Source organism: Saccopteryx leptura, chromosome 2 (genome assembly GCF_036850995.1).
Source record: "Saccopteryx leptura isolate mSacLep1 chromosome 2, mSacLep1_pri_phased_curated, whole genome shotgun sequence".
In the NCBI taxonomy this organism is placed as follows: Eukaryota; Metazoa; Chordata; class Mammalia; order Chiroptera; family Emballonuridae; genus Saccopteryx; species Saccopteryx leptura.
This window is the reverse complement of record NC_089504.1, coordinates 329,889,142-329,914,154: the sequence shown is the minus strand read 5'-3', so window position 1 is coordinate 329,914,154 and position 25,013 is coordinate 329,889,142. Positions and strand designations below refer to the sequence as shown.

General features: G+C 42.8%; 4 protein-coding genes across 9 annotated transcripts in view; 3 read left to right on the top strand and 1 right to left on the bottom strand.

Moving 5' to 3' along the window:
• The first annotated feature begins 8 nt into the window (after positions 1–8).
• On the top strand, positions 9–6,975 carry MED31 (mediator complex subunit 31). The gene is made up of 4 exons (XM_066363420.1): positions 9–130; positions 968–1,045; positions 1,344–1,440; positions 6,610–6,975. The coding sequence occupies exons 1-4, from the start codon at positions 103–105 to the stop codon at positions 6,800–6,802; spliced, it is 396 nt and encodes a 131-aa protein (XP_066219517.1). The 5' UTR covers positions 9–102; the 3' UTR covers positions 6,803–6,975.
• Positions 1,479–10,389, bottom strand: TXNDC17 (thioredoxin domain containing 17). Of its 2 annotated transcripts, XM_066363421.1 has the most exons (5): positions 9,982–10,389; positions 9,367–9,448; positions 8,874–8,949; positions 7,298–7,354; positions 1,479–1,932 (listed from the first exon to the last, which is right to left on the bottom strand). In XM_066363421.1, exons 1-5 carry the CDS (start codon positions 10,124–10,126, stop codon positions 1,906–1,908), a joined length of 387 nt encoding a protein of 128 aa, XP_066219518.1. In that variant the 5' UTR covers positions 10,127–10,389; the 3' UTR covers positions 1,479–1,905. The 2 variants fall into 2 exon arrangements, with proteins under 2 accessions (XP_066219518.1, XP_066219519.1); XM_066363422.1 differs by lacking the exons at positions 1,479–1,932; positions 7,298–7,354 and adding an exon at positions 7,487–8,209 and having other exon boundaries at positions 9,982–10,275.
• A 112-nt stretch (positions 10,390–10,501) lies between these two features.
• Positions 10,502–25,013, top strand: part of KIAA0753 (KIAA0753 ortholog) — a 57,056-nt gene continuing 42,544 nt past the window's right edge. For 2 of the 5 annotated variants that reach the window (XM_066363417.1, XM_066363413.1), the window contains exons 1-3: positions 14,322–15,211; positions 15,906–16,068; positions 22,827–23,451. In XM_066363417.1, coding sequence (XP_066219514.1) covers positions 15,976–16,068; positions 22,827–23,451 — 718 coding nt within the window. In that variant the 5' untranslated portion in view covers positions 14,322–15,211; positions 15,906–15,975. Of the gene's footprint in view, positions 10,725–14,321; positions 15,212–15,905; positions 16,069–22,826; positions 23,452–25,013 lie in introns of those variants that run through there. The other 3 variants (XM_066363416.1, XM_066363414.1, XM_066363415.1) reach the window with 3 other exon arrangements.
• On the top strand, positions 10,784–14,304 carry LOC136391658 (collagen alpha-2(I) chain). Its single transcript, XM_066363412.1, has one exon. It carries the CDS (start codon positions 10,897–10,899, stop codon positions 14,290–14,292), a length of 3,396 nt encoding a protein of 1,131 aa, XP_066219509.1. The 5' UTR covers positions 10,784–10,896; the 3' UTR covers positions 14,293–14,304.

The window sequence follows — 25,013 nt, the reverse complement described above, 5'->3', positions numbered from 1 at the left end:
TGCCCCGCGACAGGAAGGCGGAGCTGTGGCTTCCGGAACCTCCTCCGCCGCTCCCGGCAGTTGCTGTGTCTGTCTGGTGGCGGCTTAGCTTCTTTGCTTGTGATGGCCGCTGCTGTCGCTATGGAGACAGGTCAGTAGCGCTCGGAGCCGGGAGTGTCGGCAAACAGGCCTATCTAGGGCCCAGACACCTCCTCCCGCTTCCCCCACGGGACTACTTGCAGGCCTAATTCTTGGCGCGATTAGAATTCAGACTGGGAGGCGCGAGGGCTCTTGAAGCAAAGGTAGTTCTGCCTTTTCAGTCTGATTTGGTCGCCGACTCACTTGGTTCTTTCCTCACTTGCTAGTTCAACACCGATCCCATGGCTTCCTGGCTGGACACTAACGGAGGGGAGTTCGGTTTGTTTTCTCAAATGAACTTGCATTAATTTGAAATACCGCCGACACACTTGTGTATTTTTCTGCCAGTGATGCTTCGCACGTATGCACACACTCCCTGATCTTGTACACACTCGTTTCTTTTTCAGCATGAATTCTAAACGGTTTTTTTTCGCATTGATTTAGCATTCACTTAGGTTTGCTTAACTTAATCACATCAGCATTTTAACGCATTATTAAAATAGGGGAAGGCACAGTTATTACCACTTACCCCATTGATCACTGTTAAAATCCCTCAACAGTCGTTCACAAGTGATACATACCCTACCCTATTGTGTTCCTATTTTCTTTGATGAGTTCTCTCCAACTTTAGAGAAGCTTTAATTTAATCATTTTAACCAGGGCTTTTCTTTTCTTACCCTTGTATGGAAGGTTTATCTCCTCTCACACCCAATTTAGAAAAACCATCACCTGCCCTTTATGTAGAAATGTCAGCATTAGTCAGATTTCTTTACTGCGGTTTGCGTTCAACAAATCAACATTATATAGGGTAACCTTTATTTTGGGTGATTTTCATTATCTTCTCTCCTAGATGATGCTGGAAATCGACTTCGGTTTCAGTTGGAGTTGGAATTTGTGCAGTGTTTAGCTAACCCAAATTACCTTAATTGTAAGTTTTTGAGCACCTGCTTGAATTGAGTTAATGATTTCTGACAGACCAGTTGCAATTCATAATAGTGTCTACTTTTATACATTCTCAATTGAGAATTACTGCTACACACACACACACACACACACACACACACACACACACACATATAATTGAGCAAACTGGGACTTGATTTTGAATTCAATGTGTGTTGGTGGTGGGGATGTTATACAAGTAAATTCTTTATGTTAGGAGTCACCAATTAGTAGTTCAAGGATTGGTTTGTTCTACAGATGTATTTTTTTTTTATGCCTTTCAGTTCTTGCCCAAAGAGGTTACTTCAAAGACAAAACTTTTGTTAATTACCTTAAGTACTTGCTTTACTGGAAAGAACCAGAATATGCGAAGTATCTAAAGTAAGTTTATTTTTCTAGTTCTAAATATGTATATACTTTATTATATTCCAAAACACTGATATTTCACAGACTTCTTAGTTTCACATTGGAAAAAATATATTTTGAATCTTTCTACTACTTTTAGTTGCCACCACCTCGCAAGACATACTCATCCCTAATTTGGATTATTAAACTGTCAACTACTCACCGGTTATCTCTGCTTCCACTCTTGCCTTTCTTCCCACCCCCAGCCAAACAAAGCAAAATGATTCTTTACACAGAAGCCAAATTGATCTCTTAAAATGTAAATCACAACATGTAACTTTCTTGCTTAGAAACTTTCAGTGACTCCCCACTGCATGGAGAATAAATTGCGGTCTCTTTTCTTGAGCTAAAGTTGTAGATGATCAGGCTCTGTCTTATCTGACATTATCTTGAACCACTTGCCCCATCTCACTGGTTTTCTGATCCTGAGGAACCCACAGTCTATAAATGCGGGGACATAGCCATAGGCTGAAAATGTAAGAACCCAGAAAGGGGTGCTTTGTAAGGAAGGTTTTCTTGGGACCTGAGTCTTCATAGCTTCTGTCTTTTTCAGGGCCTTCTTTGTTCCAAATACTGTGCTCATTAAAAAAAAATGCACACACACATACATACACACATATAATTTAGGTTGTGCAAAAGTTGCTGTCCCCTGGCCGGTTCGCTCAGCAGTAGAGTGTCGGCCTGGTGTATAGAAGTCTTGGTTCGATTCCCCAGGAGAAGTGACCGTTTGCTTCTCCATCCCTCCATCCCCCCTCTCTCTCTTTCTCTTTTGCTCTCTCTCTTCCCCTCCTGCAGTCATGGCTAGATTGGCTCAAGCCAGTTGGCCCTGGGTGCTGAGGATGGCTCCATGGCCTCAACCTCAGGCACTAAAAAATGGCTCCGGCTGCAACAGAGCAACACCCCCAAATGGGCAGAGCATCGCCCCCTAGTGGGCTTGCCGGGTGGATCCTCGTTGGGGCACATGTGAGATTCTGTCCCCTCCAATAAAAAAAGAAAAAAAAGTTGCTGTCATTTTATGGGCTACTAAATTACAAGAGGCATATTATAATCACTAACCTATTCCTTTTTAGTGGTAAAAAATAAACTTTGAATTCACACCTCTGCTTTGTCTTAAACTAGGTAGTCAAAAAGCAATAATGAACCTTTTCTAAACAGACACAAATTTGAGAGGGAAATGTTTTAAACTTGTACTTTATCCAAGTCACTTTTTTTTTTTTTTTTTGTATTTTTCTGAAGTTGGAAACTGGGAGACAGTCAGACAGACTCCTGCATGCGCCTGACCGGGATCCACCCGGCATGCCCACCAGGGGGCGATGCTCTGCCTATCTGGGGCGTTGCTCTGTTGCAACCAGAGCCATCCCAGCGCCTGAGGCAGAGGCCACAGAGCCATCCTCAGCTCCCGGGCCAACTTTGCTCCAATGGAGCCTTGGCTGTGGGAGGGGAAGAGAGAGACAGAGAGGAAGGAGAGGGGGAGGGGTGGAGGGGTGGAGAAGCAGATGGGCGCTTCTCCTGTGTGCCCTGGCCGGGAATCGAACCTGGGACTCCCGCACGCCAGGCTGACGCTCTACCACTGAGCCAACCGGCCAGGGCCCCAAGTCACTTTTTAATCTATGTCTAAGAGCTGATTCATAAAGCTGCCTGCAGAACCCTTTGCACCCTTATTGGCTCTTTATAAAGAACCACTTACTCATTTAATAATCCAGAGAAAATACTTTTTTTATTAGATTGCAACATGTATATATGTAGACTTAGAGAATCAGTTATGGACGCTGTCTTAGAAACCAAGTTCAATTTTCCCACAACATTGCTCATCTACACTATGCCTAGAGGTTTCCATTGAGTCAATACTGCTGTCTGGGGACAGCCAATTCCATTGTTAACTATATAGATGTTACAAAGTTCTTCCTTATATTGTGATATTATATACCTTCATGTAACTTCAATCCATATTCCCAGTTTTGTCCCTGAATTAATCTAGAACCAGTCTATGCCCTATTAAGGCAAGGGCCCTTCAGATACTTAAATTCAAGAGAGGTTGCATATTAATCCCTGTGGGCATATCATTCAGTCTGTAGTTTTTGTTATTCTAGACACTTTCTACCATTTGACCTGCTTCACTAACAGCCAGTACCTGCAACTATGTCTCTTTTACATTTATTTTTCTCAACTACCCTCAGCCGTTTCTCCTATGTTTCCTTTGGATATTTTGCAATTCTGCCTTACCTTATTCAGCCAAGAACTAAACACAGACCTTCAGATGTAAGGGTACAGTGAATCAAACAGCACTTTTTTTTTCCATATGTATATTATACTACTATTAATTCAACTCAAATTTACATTACCTTTGCGTGGAGGTGGGAGCTGACTTTCTGGGAGCTTTATGTCAACTAAAATCCTTCAGTTCTTATTTTCATTAATGCTGTTGAGTTCTTCATTTATGTCATTTCCTTTTTCACAGTTTAAATCAGGGGTCCCCAAACTATGGCCCGCAGGCCGCATGCGGCCCCCTGAGGCCATTTATCTGGCCCCAACTGCACTTCCGGAAGGGGCACCTCTTTCATTGGTGGTCAGTGAGAGGAGCACATTGACCATCTCATTAGCCAAAAGTAGGCCCATAGTTCCCATTGAAATACTAGTCAGTTTGTTGATTTAAATTTACTTGTTCTTTATTTTAAATATTGTATTTGTTCCTGTTTTTTTACTTTAAAATAAGATATGTGCAGTGTGCATAGGGATTTGTTCATAGTTTTTTTTATAGTCCAGCCCTCCAACGGTCTGAGGGACAGTGAACTGGCCCCCTGTGTAAAAAGTTTGGGGACCCCTGGTTTAAATGCTTAACTTTACTTTTGTACCTGTCAAAATATTTAAAATTCCTGTTATTTAATGTATTCTGAGCATTGTCTTCTACAAGTTTGATAAATGATGACTGTGTGTCTAAATTCCAGTTACTGACTTTCAAATGCTACTTGAGACCATTCTCTTGGTTGTCACATTATTTTAAATATGAGGAAACTAAGCCTTAAGACAGATTAAGTAACTTGTTCAAGGCCACCCAGCTGGTGAATTGTAGAGCTGGTGTATAGACCGAGGTAATTTTAAGTACCGGTGCCTTCGAGAAAAAGAAATAGCTAGGGTGGGTGGGAGTATGGCATTCTAGGCTCGTCTACTAACAATTACAAGCAACTGTATCTCTGGAGTGTAGATAGCAAACCTTTAATATCTTGGAAGGACAGCATGGTATTGGACCCTCCCGCTTAATATGGTCCTCAGACCAACAGTGTTGGTATCACTTGGGAGTTTTTTAGAAATGCAGAGTTTAGGCCCCACCCCAGATTCTGATATAGAATCTGTGTTTCAAGGAGTGATTCATGTGCATATTAAAATTGGGAAGCACTGCTGTAGTACACTGTCTTCCAAACTTGAGTCATTTGTGCCACTTGTACAATTCTGGCTTTTTGTACTTCCTATATGATTTAATGTTTTTTAATTTACTCATTTAAATTTTAAGTCTTTTCTATTTGAAACAGTTTGACTTATAAAACAGCTTGGGAAGTAGTAAAGAGAATCCCTGTACGGTTTTCACCCATATAAGCTAAATGATACTATCTTATATAACCACAGTATAATGATCAATCAGAACATTAATATACTATATATAACCTTATTATGTAATATGTAGACTTCAAATTTTGCAGGCTGTCTTACTAATGCCCTGTCTGGTACCATATCCAGTGTAGGCTCATATACTGCATTTTGTCATCATGTCTTCTTAGTCTCCTTTGATTTGAGTTTGTTTTCTTTTCCTCATGACTGTGACACAGAAGTGACATATCCTTCTAGGTATTTCAGGAGTCAGGAGGTCGATTTACTGACCACTGGTGATGTTAGTTTTGATCATTCGGTTGAGGTGGTGGCTGCCAGTTTTTTCCATATCAAGTTACTATTTTTTTTATATTTAATAAATATCTTGTGAGGAAATCATCTTGTTTCATATCATACTTTTACCCACTAATTTTAGTATCTATTGGAGATACTTGCCTCAAAGAATTTTTACTGTGATTTTCTAATTCCATTATTCTCTCTAGTTATTAGTTGTAAGGAACAATCTCTTGTTCCCAATTTACTTATTCATTTAAAAAAGTTACATTGGCATGGACTCTTGGAATCTTATTTTTATTTTGTGGATTATAATTATGTATTTTCTCACTCTAGTGATTCCAGATATGGTCATAAGGAGCCCCTTCAAATTGTCTCCTGAGTACTTTTGACATAGCCGCATAATTTTTTGGGCACTTTTCTTTGGCATTATATAATATTCCAGGCTCATCTTGTATTTTCCCTCCTGAGCCCTGGAATCAGCCATTTCTGCAAGGAACCCTATAAAATGCTACTTAAAACTCATGAATTGGGCACTAAGTATGCTTTTTGGTACCAAAGTGTCATTGCTCCTAGGCTTTCTCAGCACACAAACTAGGAACACATATCTATTGTCTATTTCTGTGTGTCTATATAAGAAGTCATGAATTCATACTGTTTTCATTTCCAGCTCAGTAACGGTACATTCTTGCTTTCCCTTCCTTCATCTCTCTTTTTATGATAGCCAGAAATTTGGCTCTTTAACCACAGTATATATACTTTTGACTTTGCACAGTCTTAACGTATACATAATCTCAGAATTCCATATCCCATGGGAAACAGTATAATTGTACATACATAGTTCTTTTTGAAATTGAATCACTTTTTAAAATTCTTTATTATTGATGGAAAACCAATAGTTATCAATTAAACACATAATTATTTAAAATTAAAAGTGTTCCTATTCCTCGCCTTAGAAATCATCAATGGAATAGTATGATTCGCCCACAAATGGGGACTCTGCTTACTAGTTATTGTGTGGTCTTGGGCAAGTTACTTAATCTTTCTAAACTTAAGTTTTCTCACTTTTGAAAATTTTGCTTAATGCTGATTTTTGATCACTAGCTTCTTTGCCTAAGCAGGAAAAAAAAACAAAACTTGCTACCAGTGTACTAAATTAATGTTACCGAAATTATAGGCTTCAGATCATTTTTAAGTGAGAAACTGAGTTAGAGCTTGGCGTTATTGACTTAAATTGTGCCAATCATTAATTTATAAACTTATACCCAGGTACCCTCAGTGTTTACACATGTTAGAACTACTCCAATACGAACACTTCCGCAAGGAGCTGGTGAATGCTCAGTGTGCAAAATTTATTGATGAGCAACAAATTCTGCACTGGCAGCACTATTCCCGGAAGCGGATGCGCCTTCAGCAAGCCCTGGCAGAGCAGCAACAGCAGAATAACACAGCAGGAAAATGAAAGGCTGGATCCAGACCAGGCTCCTAAGACTGTATATATTGCTTTTGTACAGTGAAGACAGAAAAGACTCATCCTACCTTTTATTGTGGTAGCACCTAGTACCTTTAGTGTGCTATTTAATCCAACTTTTTATTGTTAATAGATTATTTCTGTTAAACCAAAACTGTTCTTTGGTTTCCCTCTGGATTTGTAAGTTTTTGTTAGTATTTAACTCAATCAACTGAGTAAGAACAGAAACATTTGGTGCTTTAGACCAATTTAATGAGATAGTAGGGATGGGGCAAGGGAAGGGCCATCAAATATCCCCAGCACAGCTTGGCTCTGTTCCTGATGTACAGTGGGGCCTGGGGCAAGTCCATCTTGTGGAACCTTACTGTCCTTCAGATCACTTACCCTACCCTTCTTATCTACATGTGGAATAGTCAGTGACCTCTTTAAATCACAGAGCAGGAATGACATAAAGTTTCTTAAATTGTGCAGGAAAGGAGGACATACCTGTATCACTACTTGCTGTGCAAGAGAGCCTTTATGGAAGAACCACACATCCCTGACCTAGTGATGACAGGGAGATTGGGTAGTTAACTATTGGACTCTTGACCTTAGGCTAGAGCAAAGTGAGGAACCTCAAATACTTGTGCTCATTTTGTCAAGCCAACATTTATTAACACAAACCAGGCACTGTGCTAAGTGCTCATTTGCATTTTATTCTCAGAACAATCTTTGTTCAAAAGGAGACTGATGTTTAGACAGGCTAAGTAACTTGAATATGGTTACACAGTAAGTGGTACTCAGTATAACTGACTCAGGTTGGAGTCCTTCACACAGGAAGTGGTCCTCAGTGTAACTGACTCAGGTTGGAGTCCTTCCTACTGTTATATAGGTTCTGACCTCTCTGGCACTGCCTTATCCCAAGTAGTTGGGATGTAAATTCAGTTGTGAAACAAAACTGCATGTTAAGGGGGGCTGGGTTAGATTTGCTGCGCTTTCTTTCAGTGGTTAGGTTAAGTTCTAAATTATAAAGCCAAAGAAGGTGTTTTAGGAGTAACAGATTTGGAACTTGTCTGCTATTAGGGGCTTTCAGGTATTTCTATTACCTCCAAGAATACATTCCTTTGTGTTATTACTACCACTCCTGAAGTCTTATTTTACCTATATTTTAAAGATATTCATATATTACAAACAGAGGGTTCACGAGCATTTTAATACACCCCGTTGTTTAGATGTACCAATTTCTTGTCATTATTTATTTATGGTTAACATGAATTCAAAGCCAAGTATGCAGTTTCTATTATACTAGAGCAAATCAAGAAATCAAGACACAATTTTCATCATCAAATCTTAATCTTCAGAGAACAACATCTCCACGAGGTTGGCCTGAAGACATTCGGATTCTACTAGTTTCTGAGGCTGTTAAGAGAAGAACAGTCATATTTTAACCCATAGCTACAAAATGTTATTAGGAAGGGATAGAAGAGTTAGTTGTTCAGCCTTGAATGGCACAAAACTTGGAACAGAGAAAGTATGCCATTCAGAAACTATTGTATCAACTAGTTGTAACAAATTTTATGAGTTGATACTTACTTGCTTTAAAGGTGAATCATTAAAATTACTGGGCCCTAAACTTAGACTAAAACAGGAGACAGCAAGCCCAATGCCACTCCCTCCTGCCCCTCAATTCTTAGAATTCCAGGGCCATGACTAAACTAGAGGAGCTAGGTGCCCTTTCTTTTCAATCAGAATTATGGGTTAAATGGAAAACAAACATTGATGCCAGTGTTTAAGAAATTGTGTAGAAAAAAAAAAATCATGTGCAGGCCAACTTTCTTGAGCAGTGTTTACAGAATTTTAAATTAATGCTTTTAAAAATCATGAAAAAGATGTACTATTTAGATATTTACGTTATTAATAGTTAATTGGGATTGGCCATAGGGCATGGACAAATGCACTCTGAATAGCCATGTGATGTTTAGGATGAAGTGGCAAGATCTTTCCACATTTGAATCCAGAACAAGTTAAAGGAGTTTTGACAGTGTGAATTATAGCCCCAATATAGTTGAAGAGAGATACTTACTGTTCCATATTTAAGTAGTGTAGGCACTGCAGTTATTTTCAAGTTTTTTCTGAAGTCATTATTTGGATCCTTCCAACTATTGAAAAGAAAAGGTCATCATAAAAAACATTTACTTGGATTCTGACATTTTGTTTAATATTTGATATATTCCTACATCTAGTCTTTTAGCAATCATTGTTTTTGTTATAAACATTAAAAAAACCTGAGGACTGTGACTTACCTATATCCCTGTGAAAAAATTTTTATTTAAAGTGTGACTAAGATATATAATAAATGTAAAGACAATTAAGTTCTGATCTAATACCAGGCCAACTTCATTGAATTAGCCTTACCTTTAATACAAGTGGCTGAACATTCAAAATTTTAATTTGTATTTTAATGTCTTATAATTGCTTGACTTATCCGACTATTCCTTGAGTCCTGAGGCCCTTCTCTCCCAGGTTTGCAAGAGTCTAGTGCATGTCTAGGAAATAGAGCATATATGGACACTTACTAAGGTTTTTCTCCTACTTGGCAGTAGATGAACACACTTCCCTCGCAAATATGCTTCAGCCCCTCTCGTACGACTGGTTCAGCTTTAAAAAAAAAGTTGTTATAAAGTAATCACACATCAACTCTACAATCAGGCACTGGTAAACAGTGCCTCCCTCCCCCCAGTGTTGCTAAGAACTCAGACTTTAACCCGCAGTTAACTGAGGAGGTTAACGTTAAGTAAGTAAGGTGTTATCTGATTTGAGGGACACTTTAAGGGTAACTAAGTCCCAGTACTGATTTGTCCCCACGCCCCAGCACCCAGAAGAATGAAAGACATAAAATATTTGCTAACCTATTCAAAGGAGATCAACTCACGTCTCCAGTAAGACACTAATCATACCAGTGAAGTGAAAAGTTTTAAAGAACTAGATTTTAAGATTATATGGGTTGAAAGGTAGAACATTCTTGGGGCGGGGATGGACTGAGAAGGGCATAGGGCAGGGCAGGAAAAGGAGACAAGATGAGAGCTCAGATAACTCTGCGGGTTTCCAGGAGTAAGAAGACCCCTTCCTCTGCCCAGAGCCGGCCTTCCTGCCACTTCCTCTAGGCAGTAGCACCCAAATCACGGCCTCACCCTGCACGCAGTCGGGGCACCAGCTTTTCCCTTCGGCGTCCTTAGAACCGGTAAAGTAGGCGAAAATGGTCTTGCCTTTGTGCTGCTCCACAGCCCGGCTGAAGTCCTCGAACCCGCACACACTCACCTCCTCGTAATAGGCCATGGGGAAAGCGCACTGCGCTCGGCAGGAAGACTCTGGACCGCCTAGAGGCAGAGCCCCACGTGGGCGGGGCCCGGGCCTGTTTCCGGGTGGGCGAAGAGCACTGCGCTAAGTAAACCCACAAGGCTTGGGGTGCTACGGGGGCCTCTGAGGGTCATAGCTCATCCGCATCGCCTTTCTGCCTTTGCTTCTCCGATCTTTCCGTTCTGGCTCCACTTTGAAACCAAGGCTTCTGCCTCAGCTGATCTCCGCCCAGTCCCTTGTACAATGACTGCAAAACCTGCCGCCGTTCAGCCGTTGGGCCCTTAAGTGGTTCGCGAGTATTAACGGCTCCCAAGCCTCCCTGCGCCTGTTGCTATAGCGACTTGGGCGAGCGGCCGGAAATGAGGCCTAATTGAGGTCTCCTGCTCCGCCCCGCCCCTCCTGATCTCCAGTATTCGCGCTTGGCTGCCCCAGGCTGGGTGGGCTCCGGTAGAGTTGGGGGGTGGATTCTGGGGAGCTGCGTTAGGAGTCATGGACCTGGGGGAGAGGAGACCTTGACGGGGGGCAGATCTTGCTGCTCGTCGTCCCTAATTATCTATTCTCCAGCCTAGGCTTTAGGGTGGGGCCAGGGCTGGGGGGAGGTGTGCGGGACTGGCTGGGGTGGTGGGGGGGGGTCTGGGAAGGAGTAAGGCTTCGTGGTTGGAGCTGGGTGTGTGAGTGCACGTGTGGAGCAGTCTTGAAGCGAGGTGCCCTGGGCCTGTGTTGGGGAAGAAGGGAATTGTCCTCGAGCTATGAGCTGGGCGACCGGCCGTGGGGCCGTGCCCAGGCTGCGCAGGGGCGAGCGAGCCGCAGAGGTGCCGGGCCGCTGTGTGGGGCCCAGCAGGTCCGGGCGCGGAGTTCGGCGGCCCAGGGGGAAGAGATGGGTTGCAGGGACGTGTCGAGGCCGGGAAGTGAGGCGCCGGGCGAGGTCTTTAGTGTGGTGGACGCGCTGTGTGAGTGCAGAAAGGCTGCAGGGCTGTCAGCAGCCTCGGCGGAGAAGACAAGCAGCGGAGACAGCCGGGGCTGCAGGGGCGAACGAGGCTTGGAGGATAGCTGGCACTACAGGCTCGATTGAGGTTGCAAGGGACCCTAGAGTTGTGTGGGTGAATGGGTCTGTGGGGGAACCCCAAGTGGTGGGGCCTATCGGGTCTGTGTGGGTGACTGGCACTGGGGACGAGGAGCAGACAGTTTACAGGAGTCCCCGGGGCTATGAGAGAAAAGGTCGTCCGGGATCTATGGGGCATGAGAGCATTCTGGAGCTGTGGCTGAAGGTGCAGGCTATGAGGGCGGCTTCAGGATGTGGGGAAGGAAGCAGAGTTGAGCTCCATACTGTACCTGCAGGAGAGGGGCTAGTTGAAAGGGGTGTACCTGGCCGAGCTTCATGGGTCGAGACCAGCCATGGTGGTCTCACAGGACCCTGGGTGGAAGGGCAGGTAAGGGCAGTCCCCCAGGCCTTAGGAATATCTACAATTACTGGCCTGGGGGCAGGTTGTGAGAGGTGCTCAGGCTCCTGTGGGCTGGGACAGGCTGTAAGGGTGCCTGGGACTGTGGAAACCAGTTCTGAGGTTGCCCCACACCTATTGGGGGGATTACAAGCTATGGGGATGCCTGGGACTGTGGAGGCAATAGACTATGATGTTGGCCCAGGCCCTTGGGGAAGAGGGCTGACCGTGGGGTGGCTGGAAACTTTGGAGTTACCCAGAGCTGTAGAGGGAGAGGTAGGCTGGGGGGGTATGTCAGGTCTATGGGAGAGAGGGCAGTCAATACAGCCTGGGGCTGTAGTACAAGGGGTAGTTTGTGGAGATACACCAGGCTTATGGGGAAGGGAGCAGGCTTTGGGGGTACCCAGAGCTGTAGAGGAGGAAACTGCCTCTGTGGGTGCTCCAGGCTTATGGCAGAGGAGATGTGCTCTGGAGGAGATGGGCCCTAGGGGTGTCCCTGACCTGCGGGGCACCAGACAGCCTGTAGGGGTACCTTGTGTTATCGAAAAGGAAACTAGATGTGGTGGTGACCCAGGATTCAGGGAAAGGGGACAAGCTGTGTGGGTAGAGACAGGCTCTGCAGGTGACACAGGGTCATGGGAAGCTGCCCAGACTGGTGAAGTATCTGGTCCTGAGGAGCAGGAGGCAGGTGCCAGGGGTGCTCTAGGCCGTTGGAGTGTAGGACAGGCTATGGGAGTACCTAGGGCTTTGGGGAAGGAGATAAGCTGTGGGAGAGTCCCTGGTCTGTGGGGAACAGACCAGCCTGTGGCTGTGTCCCAGGCCGAGGTGGTACCAGGAGCCATAGGAGAGCAGGCACGTTATATTGGTATCCCAGGGGTTGTTGGGGAGGAGACATGCTGTGAGAATGTCCCAAGTCTGTGGGAAAGGAGGCAGGCTGTGGGCAAGCAAGAGGCTCTGGTGCCTACAGCTTTAGTGGTACCCAGGTCTGTGGATCAAGAGACTGGGTATAGGAGTGTTTTATGCCTCTGCAGAAGGAGACAGGCTAGGGACTTGTCTGAAACAGTAGGGATGTCGCAGGCATCAGGCATGCCCAAGCACAGGTGTGCCCCAGCAGAGGCACCCACAGCTACAGGTGTTTCTGGGTCTGGAAGGGTGCCTGTCGCTGTATGCGTGTCTGGCCTTGTGTATCCGGAAAGGAGTTCTCGAGATGTCTTGAACCTGTCGGAGAGAATTCACACTACTAGAATACCCATGGCTTCAGGGGTACCTGAGCTTTCTGAGGAACTGGTATCTGTGAGAGAGAATGCTGGTTCTGCAGCTTTCCCAGGATTATGGGGAAGGAGACAGGTTTTCGGGGTTCCCCTGACTGACAGGGTTACTGTAGCTCCTGAGGAACCTGGGCTTGTTGGGGAGGAGACTGGCTCCGGAGGTGTCCCAAGATGTTGGGCAAGGAGACAGAGTGCCAGGGTTCCCGTGGCTGCTGCGGTACCCACCACTCCTACGGTGCCTTTTCCTCTGGGGGTGGAGACTGGCCCGGGGAGGATCTCCCTCTTGCCAGGAAGGAGACAGACTGCAGGAGTACCTGTGACTGCAGGGGTGGCTACAGCTGGTGGGGTGCCTGGGACACCCAGGGCACCCAGGCCTGTGCTGGAGGAGTCGGGTTCTGAAAATGTCTCAGGCTTGTGGGAAGAGAGAGAGACAGTGCGAAGGCCTACAGATGCCAAGGGTCCCACAAGGATGGTGATGCCCACCACTGTCAGGATGTCTGGACCCATAGGGGAAAAGATGGGCTCAGGGAGCATCTCAGGCTTGTCAGGAGGGAGACAGACTGCAGGGTTATCCATGGCTGTGGGGCTCTGCCCAGGCTCCGTGGTGCCTGGGCCTGCAGGGGAGGAGACGCTCTCTGGGGGTCTCTTGGGCTTAGCAGGTAGAAGACAGACTGCTGAGATGCCTGTGGCTGCTAGAGTTCCCGTGGTTGTGGGACTGCCCATAGCCGCTGGGGTTTCTAGGCCGATGGTAGGGGATACTAGCTCTGGGGATGTCTCAAGTGTATGGGGAAGGAGGCCTGCAACTGAGAGGCCCGCCACTGCCAGGGCCCCAGGACCTGTGGACAGGGGGACTGGCTCTGAAGGTGTCTCAGGCCTGTGGAGAAGGAGACCCAGTGGAACAGTCCCTGAGGCTGTGAGGGTACCTCTGTCTTTGGGGGTGCGTGCTGCTTTAGGAGTTCCTACGGTGGTGGCTAGCACGCCTGCTGCGGGGCGGGTAACCGGGTCTACAGGAGAAGCGAATGCTGCTGTCTCAGGCCGCACAGTGGGGAGGAGCCTGTCTGTAGAGCGGCCTGGGGTTTCAGGGGAGGAGATAGAAGGTGGAAGTATCCTTGGGTTGGCAGGGAGGAGCCAGGCACCGGGGGTGTCTTACACCCATGGGCATGGGACCAGGTTGTGGGGCTGCCTGGGGTCTGTGGGGGAAGAAACAGACTATGAAAATGTTCCAGGAGTGTCAGGGACAAGAACGACTGTGGAGGAGAATGAAGCTATGGAAGTGTCGGCAGTTTCAAGAGAGGAAAGAGGCATTGGCTGTTTCAGAGATCACCCACAGCAGAGAAGGGGGAGACAGACCGGAGGAGTGTGTGGAATCAGAGTGAGGGGGGACGATTTGGGAGAAAATTGTGTGCGGGAGGACAGGTTGAGAGAGGCATTTCAGTAGTATGTGTAGGTAACAAGTTGGGGGATCCTGGGACTCTGGGAGGGAACAGTTTGGGGGAGATTTGTTCAGGCTTGTGGATGAAGGCACAGGCTATTGGGGTGTCTCAGGATGGGAAGGGAGATGCTTTAGTGGGAATCCCATGAGCTGGGGTAGCAAATTGGGAGGTTTCCTGAAGCAGTTGGAAAGGGACAGGTTGCAAAGAGAAGTGTCCCAGGACCTTGTACAGGGGAAGAGTTTGGGGTTGGTGTCCCCAGACAGTGTGTGTGTGTGTGTGTGTGTGTGTGTGTTTATGTGTATGTGTATGTGTATGTATGCATGCATGTATGTAGCATCACTCGAGGTATTCTGGAAACATGGGGATCACCTAGCTTTCCTGGTAGAGAATGCATTATTTGGCCTTTGGCATCCTGGGGGCAAGTGTTGACCACGTAAAAGTAGTTGCCCTGCCCCCAGCCCCAGCCCTGCAGACTCCTTCATTCTGCAGCTCCAGCCCCTGGAGCTGTGGTGATTATAGGCCACTTAGGATGTGTCTCCTCCTGTCTTCAGTTTTGGTCATGTATCTACAGCTTTAGAAATGAGGAATCTTGGACAGCTGCCTTTATAATCTTTCACCTGTATCTGTCTTTAAGCAAATCCAGTCTACAAATGTTGGGTTTATTCAGAAGCTTAATTTAGGGATTTTTTTTTTAAATCCTGAATTTCACAGTTCTTTTACTATTGGATTCCTTGAGAGACCAAATTCCTGAGTATGTTTAACACTAGTCAGTTAATGGAAAATCAGCTTAATTCAACAAATGTTGAGTTTGTCTACTATGCTCAAAGCACTGTTGTGGGAAATATCAGAGAAGAGCAAGACAAGGCCCTTACCCTCAAGGAACCTTATCTAGCTGGGAAGATGAGACATATACCTGTGGAATAGGTAAATAATTGGAGATGAGTGTGTGATACGCATGTGATGAGTGCAGGGATAATAAAGTTACTATAAGGAGGCTTTCAGAATAGGGAGAGGCAATGATAATGGAGCCCATCACAGCTAACAAAACACTCATATTTCTCTCCATTGTGTGTATCTAGGTGGGGGGAAGGTGGGGGACATTGAAGATTTGGAGGTCATTCAGTTAGTGGCAGATCTAACTGGCATAATTTGCTGACCCTGCAAGGTTACTTAGAGTCATTCAGTTAGGTCCTTTTGAGCTACCTAGTAAAGCATAAATAACTACCTTTTTGACTGGTGGTTAGGATTTATTAATGTCGGTTGTATGTTCATAAAATTTCTTGCTGTGAAGTGTTTGTTGACCATAGTAGAGCTCTGTTTTTGAGAAAATGTTTTACTGGGGACCCTTGAGATTTAAAATTTGGAATGAAAAGGGCTGGAGAGATTGTCATTAAAATAGTATGACCCCCTCTTCTTTTCTAAAGTAGAAGTCCAAAAGTACCTGCTTTTGTAAATGGAAGAAACTATCATAATACCTATCATTAAGCATTCACTCTTTAGTATGAGGTTGCTCTGGACCACTTCTAGAATATTGTTATATGAGCATGGTATTGTGTTTTACCTATTCTTCCCTTTGTTTGAAGACTCTTGGTCTGATTGTAGCTTTCTTTCATTTTAGGCTATGGTTTTGGGGAAGAACTATTGGCTGATAACTAGGTTTTCGCTATTGTTCTGCACTATCCGACATAATGGGACCAGACAGACCAGCTTCAACCTGTGTTAATCTAGCATCTAGTGTCCAACTAGATGGGAGGAGTGACCCCTGGAGACTTCAGACCCAGGTAGTTATTTTTTCTTCATATTCTTATTAAACATTTTAAGCATAAAAGTTGAAAGAAAAGGCCACACCTTTTTAGTCCCCTTCTAGTTTCAACAGTTGTAACAATTTGTTCTGTTTCTATCTACCCATCTCTCTAAATTTGCTGCAGAACCATTTCAAAATAAGTTGCAGATCTCATGGCACTTCACTTCCAAGTATTTTAGAATACTGATCCTAAAAATAAGCTCTTCTACTTTACATATATTGTACCTAAGAAATGGACAAAAAATTTTTTCCTAATATTATCTAATAACCAGACTTTATTGAACTTTACCTAGTTGTACCCAAAAGGTCTTTACCTCCAACATTGTATTAAGAAAATCTTCAAACATACAGTGAAGTTGGATTTCACAGTGAACACCTAGACTGTATTACTATTTCACTGTATTTGTTTAATTGCATATTTGTTCTTTAGTCCATCCCTCTAGAATCCATTCATTTGTCCATCTTATTTTTTGACATGTATCAAAGGAAATTTCAGACACAAGACTCTATTTCAGCATGCATATCATATATTAGAATTCATTCTTTACCATTTTTTCTTTTCTTTTTATTCAGTGAGAGAAGGGGAGGCAGAGACAGACTCATGCATGTGCCCAGATCAGGATCCACCTGGCAGGCCCACTAGGGGGCGATGCTTTGCCTATCTGGGATGTTGCTCTGTTGCTTAGTAATTGAGCTCTTCTTGGTGTCTGAGGTGGAGGCCATGGAGCTTCTTCTGTGCCCAGGGCCAACTTGCTCCAGTTGAGCCATGGCTATAGGAGGAGAGGGGAAGAGAGAGAGAGAGAGAGAGAGAGAGAGAGAGAGAGAGAGGGAGAGGGAGAGAGAGAGAGAGAGGGAGAAAGAAGTGAGGGAGGAGGGATGGAGAAACAGGTGGGTGCTTCTCCTGTGTGCCCTGACCATGAATTGAACCTGGGACATCCACATGCTGGGCAGACATGCTACCACTGAGCCAACCAGCCAGAGCCTTATTTTTTCTTTTGATGTAAATTTTACATCTGAAACATACACATCTTACCACATTTGCTGAGCTTTGACAGATGTACACACATGGTAACCCATACCTCTTTCAAGATACAGATTATTTCCATTAACCCAGAAAGTTCTTTTATGCCCCGTTCTAGTCAGTCCCCACCCTACCCTCCAGAGGCCACCACTATTCTGATTTTTTCCACTGCAGATTAATTTTGCCTATTCTAGAACTTCATATAATGGAATCACATGCTATGTACTCTTCTGTGTAAGGCCTTTTTTCACTGGGTATATGTTAAGATTCATCTATGTGTTGCATATATCAGTAGTTTGTTTCTTTTTAATATGGAGTAGTATTCCATAACAGGAGTGTACCATAGTTTATCAATTCTGCAATTGAGGGGCACATGGGCTGTTTCTTGTACAAATCTCTTTGTAAACATGTTTTTACTTCTCTTGGGTGAATAGCTGGGAATGAAATCTCTGGATCATAGAGTAGGTATATATATATTCTTTTAACAAGCCAACAGACCTTTTCCCAAAGTGGTTTTACTATTTTACATTCCTACCAACCATGAATGAGAGCTCCTCAGTTATTCCACATCTTTGCTAGCATTTGGTGTTCTTTTTTTAATTATTGTTGTTCTGATGGGTGTGTAGTAATATTTGATTGTGGTTTACAAAGAAAAATTTCTTAATTTTGACAAAATTTTAGACTGACAGAAGAGTTGTAAGAATAGTACACAGAATTCCTACATAGTCTTCTTCCAGATTCCCCAGATATTAACATTTTGTGACATTTTCCCTTTCTTTCTTCCTCCCTGTCTTTCTCTCCTCCCCCCAAATTATTTCTAAACTGAGTAAGTTGCAGACATGATGCCATTTTACTTCTAAGTTCTTGTATGTGTATTTTCTAAGAACGTCTTCTTTTATATAGTAAATATATAAAAGTTTTTATATAAAAAATTTGACAGGGATCAAGTTCAGGAAATTAACATAAAAATAATACTGACCTGACTGAAATTTTGTTAGTTGTTCCAATAATGTCCTTCATAGCAAAAGAAAATCCAAGATCACAAGTTGCATTAGTTGTCATGTTTCTTTAGTTTCCTTCCTTACCCCCTTCCTCCCTCCCTCCCTCCCTCCCTTCCCTCCCTCCCTCCCTTCCCTCCCTCCCTCCCTTCCCTCCCTCCCTCCCTCCCTCCCTCCCTTCCCTCCCTCCCTCCCTCCCTCCCTCCCTCCCTCCCTCCCTCCCTCCCTTCCTTCCTTCCTTCCTTCCTTCCTTCCTTCCTTCCTTCCTTCCTTCCTTCCTTCATTTTTATTTTGTGACAGAGACAGACAGAGAGAGGGACAGATAGGGACAGACAGACAGGAAGGGAGAGAGATAAGAAGCATCAACTCTTTGTTGCGACACCTTAGTTGTTCATTGATTGCTTTCTCATATGTGCCTAGACCAGGGGCTACAGCAGACCGAGCAACCCCTTGCCCAGCGATCTTGGGCTCAAGCCGGTGAGCCTTGCTCAAATCAGATGAGCCCGCACTCAAGCTGGTAATCTCAGGGTTTTGAACCTGGGTCCTCCACGTCCCAGTCCGATGCTCTATCCACTGTGCCACCACCTGGTCAGGCTCTTTAGTTTCCTTTAATCTGAGCAATTTTTGAATCTATCATTGTACTTCATGACATTTATGTTTTTGAAAAATACCTGCCAGTTATTTGAAAATTTTCTCTCAATTTGGTCTTGTCTGACATTTTCTCCTAATTAAACTCGGGTTTTGCACTTGTGGCAGGAAAACCACTGAGGTGATGCTGAATGCATCATTTCAGGAGGTGCTTGCTGTCAGTTTGGTTCCATTGCTGGCACTGCTTACTTTAATCATTTGATTAAGGCGGTTTCTGCCAAATTTTCCATAGTCAAGTTACTCTTTTACCTTTTGTAATTGAAAGTATCTGCCTTTGAGACTATGTTATAATATCTTTTTACTCCCCAACCTTCCATCCATTAGTTGTATTCATTGATGACTTTTGCCTGAATCAGTTTTTTGTTATGATGGTTGGTAAATGTTGATTTCCTTCCTTCCTTCCCTCTTTCTTTCCTTCCCTTCCTCATTCTTCCCTCCCTCCCTCCCTTCCTTTCTGTGAGAGTAGACTCAGTTTTAATTCAATAGGTTATATAATCTTTTACTATCATTATTTATTTTTATGTTCAAATGTATATATTTTGATGTTCATATGGTTTCTGACCAGGCCTATGAGAACCACTTCAAGCAGATTCCAGTGTCCTTTTCATGTTTTCATCAATCTTTGACCACTTTTTGTCATAAAAAGATGATATTTCAGGCTTAGACTATCTTTTTCTTTCCCAGTTCCTGTAATCATCCATTTATTCAAGGAGCCTTTGTCCCTTTAGTGGAGAATGGAATTCAGAAATCAATATCTGGGTGCTAGATATGCTCATTGATTCTTGGGTGTCACTGATTCTAGGCCCTCTCAGGGGACATAACTGGGAAATAGATCTTTGTACTTGTGTGTCCATACATACATACATTCATACATTCATGTCAACACACTCATCTGTCTCCCTCTCTCTCCTTTCCTTTCTTCTCTTTTTCCATTCTTCCCTCTCTTTCTATGTATCTGTCTGCTTGCTGGTCTATATTAAAACCTATGAGTTCACACATATCTCTAATTCCAATTCAACAGTTTCATATTTTTAATTCCCTTATTCAGCAGTGTGAAACCTCGCTCTAGTGACCCACAGTATGTTATTTGCTCCATTCTAGAATGTTCAATATTTCAGAATTTTAATACATACTTCTACAAAAAGAGAACCCTACAAATTAAAATTTCAGTATTTTAGAGTACTTTTTATTTTTAACCTGAGGTTATATGACCTAAATGCTATCTATGTTCATAAGCTAATTGGGTTAATTTTTTTTAATCCTCACTTTTTAGTGTGGTTATGTTATTCATTGGAAATTCAGTTTGGTTTATTGGTTAGTATTCCTTTTTAGGGTTTTCCTTAATCCTTATTAATTTATTATCTCTCTCCTTCCCTCCCTTCTTCTCTTCCTTTCTTCATATCTTTCTAGTATATGTGAAACCTTAACATTCTCCCAAATATACTCGTGCAAAAAAGGATATTCAGAGAAGTGTTATTTCCTCTCTATTTCCTGTCCTTTCTCCCCATTCCTACCCACACCCTTCAGATACCTCATCTTAATAATCTCTGATTTTTCTTTTCTGTCTTTCTTTTTGTACAAATGATCAGATGCATGTATATTTTCTTATGAAATCTTTCTCCCCTTTTTTGAAGACATTACAAGTACTTTTATTGTACTTTGCTGTTTTTACTGAACAATACGGTATATCGGAGCAGTTCCTCCACATCCATTCATAGAGATCTTCCTTATTCTTTTTTACATTTTTATAGTACTCCTTTGTGTGGATATACCATAATTTCTTTAGCCATTCTTCTACATGGGCATTCAGGTTGATTCCAAAACTTTGCAATTACAAACGATACAGCAGTAATTCTTTGCATACGTATTGAGGATGTCTCTTTAGGATACATTCTTTTAAGTGAGACTTCTGGGTCAAAAAATAAACATATACATAATTTTGTTAGATATTGCCAGATTCCTCTTAAGTATTGTACCAATACTTTTTTTTTTTTTTTTTTTTTTTGCATTCCCACCAGCGCTCTATGAGAGTGGGATTTTTCCCACAGCCTCACCAACAGCATGTGTCGTCATACCTATTTTTAAAAAATATTTATTTATTTATTTTTCCCTTTTAATTTTTGCTGATATGGTTGCTATTTCAGTGGGGGTTTTTTTGCCTTTTTTTTTTATTTGTATTTTTATGAGATTGACCAATTTTTTATATGTTTAAGGACCATTTTTATATATAATTTATGTAAATTGTCTCTGAATGTTTTTCTCATTTTCTATTGAGTTTTGATTTATCTTAAACTTCAGTATTTAAGACTTCCTTATATTCTGGGAGCCCTTTATATTTACAAATACTTTTCTCCTAGTTTTTTAGTTCTTTTTGAGTTTGGTTATGGTGTTTTTTTAACCATAAAAAAACAGATGGAGCCTGACCAGGTGGTGGCGCAGTGGATGGAGCATCAGACTGGGATGTGGAGGACCCAGGTTCGAGACCCCTAGGTCGCCAGCTTGAGCGTGGGCTCGTCTGGTTTGAGCAAAAACTCACCAGCTGGACTCAAGGTCGCTGGCTTGAGCAGGGGGTTGCTTGGTCTATGTGGCCCCAAGGTCAGGGCGTGTGTGAGAGGGCGGTCGGTGAACAACTAGGGTGAACAACTAGCGTGTCGCAACGAAGGGCTGGTGGTTGATGCTTCTCATCTCTCTTTGTTCCTGTTTGTCCCTGTCTGTCCCTCTCTCTGACTCTCTCTCTGTCTCTGTGAAAAAAGAAAAAAAACAACAACAGGTGGAAGTTGTTTTTAAAATTTTTATTTTAATGTAGTAAAATTTATCACTCTTTCCTTTTAATGCATGTGGATTTTGATTTAGAAAGTCTTTCCCTGCCCCCAGGTTAAAGAGGGATTCACCCGTTTTTTTCTAGTACTTACATTAACTCCCCCAGGCATTTTAGATCTGCTACTTTTTGGGGCAAGACTTCCTCCATATTAAGGCTACAGGCAGCCAGTACTGTTTATCACTGTGTGCGCCCTTTGGAGAGTAACCAGTTTATTTTTCTCTCATAACTTCTAAGAAGGTTTACAACTATTCTTTGTTCCCAAAATACTTTCCTGAGGCTTTATCACAATGGGTTTGTTTTAAACTGACTCTTAACCCCGTGGTTATATAAACACACTTTCTGGTGAGAGGGGGAGATCACCCCCAGCCTGAAGGCACTGCAGAATAGGCTTGAGGGGGTTTGTTGTTGACAGGTCCAGAGCTATGGAACTGTTTGTTGCCTTTGACCTAGTAATCCCAGAATAGATCGTTTATCCTAAGGAAATAGCTAGAAGAGAGGAAAAAAACTAAATGCACAGGAAAACTAGAACTATCTAAATGATTAATAATAAAGTTCTTGTTAGGTTAATTGAATTTTGGAAATTCAAACATGAAAAATAATGAAAACCGGGAATATGGAAGCATAACTATGTTAAGTGAAAAACAAAACAAACTATTTCTATTGTGATTAAAACTGACAAAAAACTTGTGCTTCCATAAGAAGGTATAAGTGCACTGTTAGAGCAAGATGAACTTAGGAGGTGCAGGATAAAAAATATGGTCCAACTACCAGATGGAAATCGCAGGACGACCTGAAGGGATTATGTCAAATGGTTTAGGTCCTATGTGGCTGTGTGGTGTGTCTGGGAGCAATTTTTTGGAATGCTTATAGTTTATTGTATTGGTCACTTGCTGGAACCTGATATTTTGAAACAGGACAGAAGTCCATAACTAGGGACTTGAGGAACTTACTGGTTGCTACATGAACCTTTCTGGGTTGACATTTCGAAGAGGATCCCAGTACACTATCAGTAAGCAGAAGGATAATGCTGTGGATCTAAGTGATTGCAGAGTAGAACTGGCAGTATGTGATGAATTCAGGGTGTATGAGAGTGGCTAAATCTGTCAGTACAAAAGAAAAATACTTTTTAGCACTAATAATCGTGTGGGTAAAATTTTAGCAACTTGATTGTAGATATATACCAACTATGCAATATGCTATTTTTCTAATGAGTGCTTACTTTTATTAATTTATTTATTTTTGAAAAGAACCAGCTGCAGTTTAATAAGAATGTTCCTGCACATTCAAGCAACCTGGCAATTCGGTATTCTCACCCACATGCAATTAAAATTGAGAAACTGAACAACTTGTACAGTGAGTCATACCATTGTAAAGATTTGGACCGCAGAGATGGTCTTGACCTAAGCAGTTCTGTTTCGTTTTCTGTCGTATCGGAAGAGAGACTTAGTTATGCTGTCCACCTAGCCAAAAGAGATATGAAACGGAGACAGTTTGAAGAACATGTAAAAGAACATCATCTCAGAAGTCAGCCCCAAGTCTCTCGGCAATGCCAATACACCAAGAATAAAATGCCTGACCTTGGGGTGGAAAGGAAGGAATTGAAGAATCAAGATGTTTTCCACTGTAGCCACCAGCGATCCAAAGTAGAAATTTCCAGCTCAGGTGCCAAAGTATATGTATACACATCTCATCCAGGACAGTCTGATCTGACCGTGCCAAATTTGCTACCCACCCACGATCCAGGACAGCAGCCACATCCCAGGGTAGGTGACCACAAAAGCCTATGTGAACACAGAAGCCTGCTAGAAGTTCAGCGACTCCAGAAAATATTGAGCAACTGTATCCATAAAATTGAAGAAGTAACTAAAAAAGGTGAGCAAAATTGATGAGAATGGGCTAGTGCAAGCAAATTTATTCATTTCTTCAGGACCCCCACCCCCATCAAATTCCACCCCTTCTTCTGTCACTGGAGCAAGCACTCATGAGCAGACAGGTGGGCTTTGAGTTTGAACAGTGTCTTTTTCTTCTGAAGAGTTTCCCCTGCCCCAGCCCCCCCTTCCAGCAGAGATAACTAATATAGCTCCTTTGCCGCAAGCCAGGGTCCCTGCTGTCTGACCTAGGTCTTCTGGTTCACTGCAAATCATCCTGTAATGTTTTACTTCTTTACCCAGAAGTCTTTCTGACAAAATTATTTTTAATTTGTTAAAAAAAGAGCATAGTATATATACATTGTAGATTAAACCAGTTTTAAGTTAGACAATGTTCAGATGCATGTACAGCAGTGTCAAGAGAAGTGGTGTGTGTATATGTAAAATATCAGACCACAGGGTAGAAAGGAAGGTATATAATCCCCGTATACAGGTTTCTACACTTCTTCAGTGTTCTTGATGCCCTTATGTTCCCTGGGGAGTAGAGCATTGATTCCATGTGCGAATTTAGGGTTACCTTAGCTAACAAGTAGGAGAATCAAGTCTGGCTCAGACTGTAAGGAGTCTAAGCATCACATAGACCTACTGTGTTAGGATAGTAAATCGTCTATGATGATCTTTGGCATTTTAAAATTAATGTATATGTGCATATATGCACATTACAGGAGGAATTTAAACTGTCTGACGAAAGTACCTGTGGTTGAACAAGATAGACTACATATGTAAATGAGGGGATTATGGCACAGGACAAAACAAGGAAAGGAGAAGTAAGATACATTACAAATGGGTTGCAGATTTGTTTCTGTGCTTCCCAGCAGCCAGCTAAAGAGGAAAGTGATCAATTGCAAAATTTACAGAGTCTAAAACAAACAATTAAAAAAAAGTTGTGTAAGGAAAATAATTACTGCACATATTGAGGTGAGAAAAAGATTTCTCTGTGGGCCTTCATAATGAGTATGTTGTGTAATATGAATAATTAAAAACATTCCTACATCAAGATAACAGAAGTATTAAAATTTATTTCTTATAACAGTCCTCAGTGTCAGTCTGTGGCACAATCCCGTGGCACACTTTGGTAGAAGCCATGCTCCCAGGGGAAAAATCAAAAGGCCCACTGCTTTGATGATGTGCCTTAATACAGGGGGACCTTTACAACTGCTGTATTCTCATCTTTAGAGCTTCTCTTTGTGGGAAAGGACTGAGTTGGGTGTTTTTTGTTTTGGGTTTGTCTTTTTTTAATTTCAATCTGTCTTAAATAATGCATTCTAAACTATAATAAATGTCATGACAATGGCCTATTGCTATTAGAACTTGTAAGGGCATACTTCTGATTTCTTTATTTAGCTTGTTGTGGACCACTAATAGTTTGCAACAGCCCGTGTGCAGCCTACCCTTTCAGTCCTGAAATGGCCAATGGTGCTTCCCAAGTGTTGTTCTATAAGCTGGTTGCATATGAATCATCTGCAAGATTATCAGCTAAAAACCCCGCCCGAGCCAGTCACCATT

Coding starts and splice junctions, on each gene's coding strand:
- TXNDC17 (XM_066363421.1), bottom strand. CDS start 10,126: ATGGCCTATTACGAGGAGGTGAGTGTGTGCGGGTTCGAGGACTTCAGC. Junction 7,355..8,873: donor CACTACTTAAATATGGAACA/GTAAGTATCTCT, acceptor TGTCATCACTAG/GTCAGGGATGTGTGGTTCTT. Junction 1,933..7,297: donor CACAGCAAGTAGTGATACAG/GTATGTCCTCCT, acceptor TTACATTTTCAG/CCTATGGCTATGTCCCCGCA.
- LOC136391658 (XM_066363412.1), top strand. CDS start 10,897: ATGAGCTGGGCGACCGGCCGTGGGGCCGTGCCCAGGCTGCGCAGGGGC.
- MED31 (XM_066363420.1), top strand. CDS start 103: ATGGCCGCTGCTGTCGCTATGGAGACAG. Junction 1,046..1,343: donor TAACCCAAATTACCTTAATT/GTAAGTTTTTGA, acceptor TATGCCTTTCAG/TTCTTGCCCAAAGAGGTTAC. Junction 1,441..6,609: donor GAATATGCGAAGTATCTAAA/GTAAGTTTATTT, acceptor ACTTATACCCAG/GTACCCTCAGTGTTTACACA.